The 5,985-nt window shown below is 40.9% G+C and overlaps 1 protein-coding gene across 1 annotated transcript; it reads left to right on the top strand.

Annotated features, from left to right (window-relative positions):
• Positions 1 to 4,597: 4,597 nt before the first annotated feature.
• On the top strand, positions 4,598 to 5,209 carry Hspb3 (heat shock protein family B (small) member 3). Its single transcript, XM_042691074.1, has one exon. It carries the CDS (start codon positions 4,636 to 4,638, stop codon positions 5,092 to 5,094), a length of 459 nt encoding a protein of 152 aa, XP_042547008.1. The 5' UTR covers positions 4,598 to 4,635; the 3' UTR covers positions 5,095 to 5,209.
• The last annotated feature ends 776 nt before the right edge of the window (positions 5,210 to 5,985 follow it).

Here is a 5,985-nt window from a genome sequence, read left to right as displayed (position 1 = left end):
CGTGCTGGGAAGCGTTAGTACATTCTTTGCTACAATCTAGTTTGGTTTGACCCTTATCTGTAGAACTCATGGCTTTTGTATAGCTATCCAGTAACATCTAATATTTACCAAGTCCTTGATTAATGTTTAAAGAAATATGGGCAATGTTTTTCCATTAAAAATAGTCCTGACTAACTTTCAATGGATCACCTTTTCCTCCCTGAACCTTTTTCTCCAGAGAACCTTAATCTTGTTACAATATTATAGTACCAATAATGCATATCGAATACTTACTGTGTGTAAGGTTCTATTCTAAGTGCATTATTTCTCCTTTCTAATTCTCAAAGATATGTTTTCCCATTGACTTGTCCTGGATTAAGTAGGTTGTAAAGGGCAAAAAGGGACTCTATTTTAAGTCTTTATGTCCCTAAAATATTTTTAATCACACTGCTCTGATGCCGCTGGGTATATCATGTCAAACCAGCATGCTCTATACTTGGTAGTTTTCAACAGAAATCAAGAGTTCAAATTGTTCTTTTTAAATATTTTCCAATCCTTCCTCTTCTTGTTTCCTTCCCACACTGCACAATGCAAGTAATAAAAGCTGCAAAGATGGAGCCAATTAATGAAATGTTCTCTTTGTATAAGGATATCTATTCGGAAAATGAACTCAATGGGCAAGAGAATTAAGAATTGCTTGTTTAAAATTCCAGTTATTTAAAGACTCAGCCTTTTGTTCATGATATTCCAGTTTGTCCACCAGAGGGCAGTTATAACAGGGGGAAAACCTTACTGGCCTCAAGGTCAGACCAGCATGTCATACAACATCTGGATTTTGTTTTAGGGTCCAATAACCAACCCTAAGATGATATCTGCTTCTTTCAAGTAGAACACAAATCATTATGGTTTTCTTTCTTCCTTTCTCTTTCTTTCTTTCTTCCTTCCTTTTTTCCTTCCTTCCTTCCTTCCTCCCTCCCTCCCTCCCTTCTTCCTTCGTTCCTTCCTTCCTTCCTTCCTTCCTTCCTCTCTTTAGCAACTTAAATGAACTTGTGATATCTTAGAAACCATTTCTTAATATTGGGATGTTAAAACGGACCAGAGTCAGATGCTTATATTGGGCCTGATCTTTTGAAGGGGGAGGGAGGTGGAGGAGTTGTGCTAGGCAAGCACTCTGCCACTTGACCCGCACCTCTAGCCCTTCCTGCTTTAGTTTCTTTTTAGATTGGTCTGGTGTTTTGCCTACCATCTTCCTGACCCATGATCCTCCTTTGCTGAGACCACAGGTGCTTGTTACCACTTTGGGAATATTTGTTCAGATGCCCAGGCTGGTTTCAAACCACAACCTTCCTAATTTCTATTTCCTGAGTAGCTGGGATTACAGTGTGAGTTATGCTGTTATTGTTGGTGTAGTTGGTGTAGCTGTTATTGTTATTGTTGGTGTAGTCAGAAAAATAAAAGTGGCAGATAACAAATTTCTTAATTCTAGAACAGAATCTAAATTTTAATTTGAAAAAAATACTTTAGTGAACTATTTGATTATGAAGAAATAAACAAGGATTCTACTATAATTCCCTAAGCAACTGATGAAAAACAAGGTGACTTAAAAAGTTAATTAATTCCAGGCTGGGAATGTGACTTAGTGGTAGAGTGCTTGCCTAGCATGCATGAAGCCCTGGGTTCAATTCGTCAGTACCATATAAACAGAAAAAGTTGGAAATGACACTGTGGCTCAAGTGGTAGAGTGCTAGCCTTGAGCAAAATTGCCCAGGTCATGAGTTTCAACCCCAGGACCAGCAAAAAAAGTAAATTAGTTCCAACAACAAAAGACAACAGTGTTTACAGTCTAGTTTCTTGCTTACCCCTCAGCTTCCTCCCCCCTTCCTATTTTGCAGTATGCATTCACATTTGATTCTTACAGATCCTTCTGTCTTCTCTAAACATAATGCTCCTCTTTGGCTCTATGACCTTTCAGATACCTTCTCTTATCTAAAAACTCAAATGTCCTCTGTCTTATGATTGCCCAAAGCTTCATTTGGTCCATTCCAGTATCCATATTTATTTAGGTAGGTAGGTAGTACTGAGGTTTTAACTCTGGGACTCATGCTTGCTAGGAAGGTGTTTTACTGCTTGAGCCATGCTCCAACCCTCCATTACTCTTTTTATCTCAGACAGAGTCTGTTTGTGTAGTTAAGCCTGCCCTTGAATTTGTGACTCTGCTGTATCAGCAGGGACATTGCTCTTTTTAGAAAACCTCAGACTCAAAATCTAGTTGTTCTTGGAATTCCTAGAGTGAGCCAAAGTAGAGCCCTTGATAAACATAAACCACCAGTGCCCAGTTTTACTTTTTATATATTTTTATTGTAAAAATACTGTACAGAGGGGTTGTAGTTACATGAGCATGGTAATGAGTCCATTTCCTGTCAAGCATTGTTACCCCTCCTGCCGCGGACCGGGTTCTGTCGGGACGACGGAGGACACCTAGAGGAAGAACTGGAATAGGTGGGGAGATGGCAAACAGACAACTCACACACAAGAGGAGTGGATGCTGAGTGCTGAGTGCGATTTAATGCAGAGGATAACAAACTTTTATAGCAAAAGTCTCCATAAGAAAGGGAAAAAGGTTACATAATCTTGCTGCAGGGCTTCATTCTTGGGCGGTCACCAGCTGGTCGCCTGAAAGGGCAAAAGTTTACACAATCTTGCTGCAGGACTTCATTCTTGGGTGGTCACCAACTGGTCGCCTGATAGGCACTTGTTTCCAGCTTATCTCTAAGAAATATAATGGGTTTCGATGTTTGTCACCAACTAACCATTACCTTATTTCTATAGAGGCCTTAACTGTCCCATAAGATCTTTCCTGTTCCTTCTTTAATAGTAAGGTCATGGAGGCCTAGATCTAGCAAGTCTCTTAGTAAATGAAAGAGAGTAACAGGAAGTTCTTTCTCCTAAGTAGTTATCTCAGCAATTGCCATACATTCTTTCTGTTCTAGCTGAGCCTACAGCTTCTTGTAAATCCCTTACAAACAATTCCTTCTGCTGAAGTGACTTCATGAAACCCCCAATACTTTTATATTTACTTATGACTTGTCTACTAGCCTCCATAAGAGGGGTTTCAGGGTAGCACTTAACTCTGGTGAGTTAGTCATATTTTTTAAGACACTCATCAGATTTTGGAGTCGTCAACACTCTTAAAGAGCTTTGAATAAGGGAACGTTGACAATGAGTAAGTACAATGAACAGCAGAAACAGTAAAAGATTAATAGGCACTCTTATACAGTGAAGAAAAGAAAAGCAAGAACAGAAACACATCTTTCCCATGGGTTTGCCAGTCTTTCCAGGAGTAGGCCTCTTAGAAGCCCTATTCTCTGAGGTAGACTTCGGTGAAGTCCCAAATCTCAGAGATAGGTCTCTGAAGCCCCTTTCTTAGGTCTGATAGATGGTTTCCCATGCTAAGCAGACTCCACTGGAGTCGGCGTGGCATCCTCCCCTGTTTTTCCCTGCTTTATTTTATTTTATTTATTGTGCCGGTTGTGCAGCCTGAACTCTGGGCCTTGGCACTGTCCCTCAGCTCTTCAGCTCAAGGTTAGTGCTCTACCGCTGGAGCCATAGCGCCACTTCTGGCTCTTTCTGATTATGTGGTGCTGAGGAATCAAACCCAGGACCTCATGCATGCAAGGCAAGCACTCTACCACTGAGCCACCTTCCCAGCCCCCTACTTTATTTTTAACTTAACATATCATGAACATCCTTCTATAGAAATAGATACAGAGCCATGAAATCCTTTTACCAAGGAAGTTTAATATGAAGAGGGTTATAGTTAAGAAATGATGTACAATTTATTTTTGCCTACTCAACAGCACAACTGCAAGTAGATTAATCCTTAGTTTTCTTGCTTTAGTATGAAATAGTTCACAGTGTTGTCATTTTTCTCTCCTCTTTGGCTCTATGTTCCCACTGAAACCTCCCATTCCATAGCCCTCCCTCTCCCACACTGAAGTGTAGCCAGTATCTAGCTTGGTCACTGGATCTTAGTTTTGGTGAGTCAAATGTGAAAAAATAACTCAGATGTCCTTTATTGTAAGATGCAATAAAAGGAAATGTACAGGATGGGGACTGAGAGTATTGAGCTTTGAAAGTTTGTTTAAAATGTGTGTGTATGTATTTCTTATCAATTACACTAGAGTCTTTTCTCCCCAGATTTGAACTCAGAGGCTAGGGAAGATGCAGTATTTGGTGAGATTATGAGCTCCCATCTTTGGACTGTCCTGTGTATTCTGAGCATGATAGTTCACAGGAGGAAAGCACTCACTCACCAGGATCACTTTCAAATGCCGTTTCAGATTTCCCTTTCTCTTCGGGGTAAGCAAGACAGACACACTTCTAGAATAACAGCATGTGAGCACGGTCCTTGCCTGGGCAGCTTGTACAGGCTGGAATCTAAACAACTGCAAACCATGCTCTATAAATAGCCATTCATTGTCAGTGTGTGGGAAAAGACAAGTGTGTGTGGTCAGATTCGGGCCTGGTTAAGTGGCTACTCTGGGCAGGGCTATAAAAAAAAATAGCTGCTCAGATTGGAAAGCTAGTTTAGTAGGCGAAGGCAAGAGCTGTGCCACTGACTGTGGAGAAGCTGTTGGATAGCATTTTGCCTTGACCATGGCAAAAATCATTTTGAGGCACCTGATAGAGACTCCGGTGAGGTACCAGGAGGAGTTTGAAGCCCGAGGTTTAGAAGACTGCAGACTGGATCATGCTTTATATGCACTGCCAGGTCCAACTGTCGTGGACTTGAGCAAAACCAGAGCCGCGCGGCAGGCTCTTCGCCTTGACTCAGCCACCCAGGAGATGCCACCCCAGGAAGGCAAAGCCCGATTCCAGATCCTAGTGGACGTGGTCCAGTTCCTGCCCGAAGATATCATCATCCAGACCTTTGAGGGCTGGCTGCTGATCAAAGCACAGCATGGAACCAGAATGGACGAGCACGGCTTCATCTCACGCACCTTCACCCGACAGTACAAACTGCCCGACGGCGTCGAAACTAAGGATTTATCCGCCATCCTCTGCCATGATGGAATTTTGGTGGTGGAAGTAAAGGATTCGTTTGGGACTAAGTGAAACCTTTATTGCTTCCCGTGTATGGGACAAGATGAAGATCGCAGGCCACAGTCCAGCTAATGGTTATCACCGGGATGTTGTTGCAGCTCTCCCATGTTTGAAACGATTTGCTGTGACTTTTATGAAGATTAAAATATATACACCTATATATATATATATACACACAGTTTCTGGTATGTGAAGGTTGTCTTTATTATTCTTATGGGAAAGGGGGAACTTGTGAACTATGTTTGCATGGTTTGTACAGATGTTATTTCTAAATGGAAGCACTGGAGTTTCAGGAGACTGCCGTTTCGAGACTACTGTAGAGAAAGCCTCGGAGCTGTTTCTCTGTGATTCTGAGCTATCCGAGGCTATGATGGTATCATCTACGATAAAACTCCAGAGCTCCTTATTTGTGTTACAAAAATCTTTCAGTCTGCTCAAAAGAACGGTGATTCCCTTCCCTTGATAAGTTGTTCTTTAATGTGTATGTTAACTAAAGTGGAGCAGAATAGAGTCTGGATGTTAAAATGTAAGACTTGGGAACGGTCTGGGATAAATTTCTGATTTTCTGCAGTTGCCACTGTCTTAAACTTCAGTTGCAAATTTGAGATACCAATCTTATTTTTTCAATTATGCACCTCACTCACTTTTTTTTCCTAAGCTAAACAAAATCCTATCTGGAGTTTTATTTTTTAGTAGGGAATTCTTGTAAAGTATTAATAAACTAACCTAGATTATAGTCATATATATACATAACTTAAGATACTAAAAAGTTCAGTTACTGGATTCAGTAAGTGTGGATTCTTGCTATTCAGAAGCAAGATAGATTTTTAGATTTCATGAGAAGGTAAAATGCAATGCAACTGTTTTCTCTGCCTAATCCTTAGCTTTAAATAGCCTGGCAGC

Source organism: Dipodomys spectabilis, unplaced genomic scaffold, assembly GCF_019054845.1.
Source record: "Dipodomys spectabilis isolate Male_0828 unplaced genomic scaffold, ASM1905484v1 ptg000140l, whole genome shotgun sequence".
NCBI lineage: Eukaryota > Metazoa > Chordata > Mammalia > Rodentia > Heteromyidae > Dipodomys > Dipodomys spectabilis.
The sequence above is the reverse complement of the archived record's forward strand: the minus strand, read 5'-3'. Positions and strand labels throughout refer to the sequence as shown.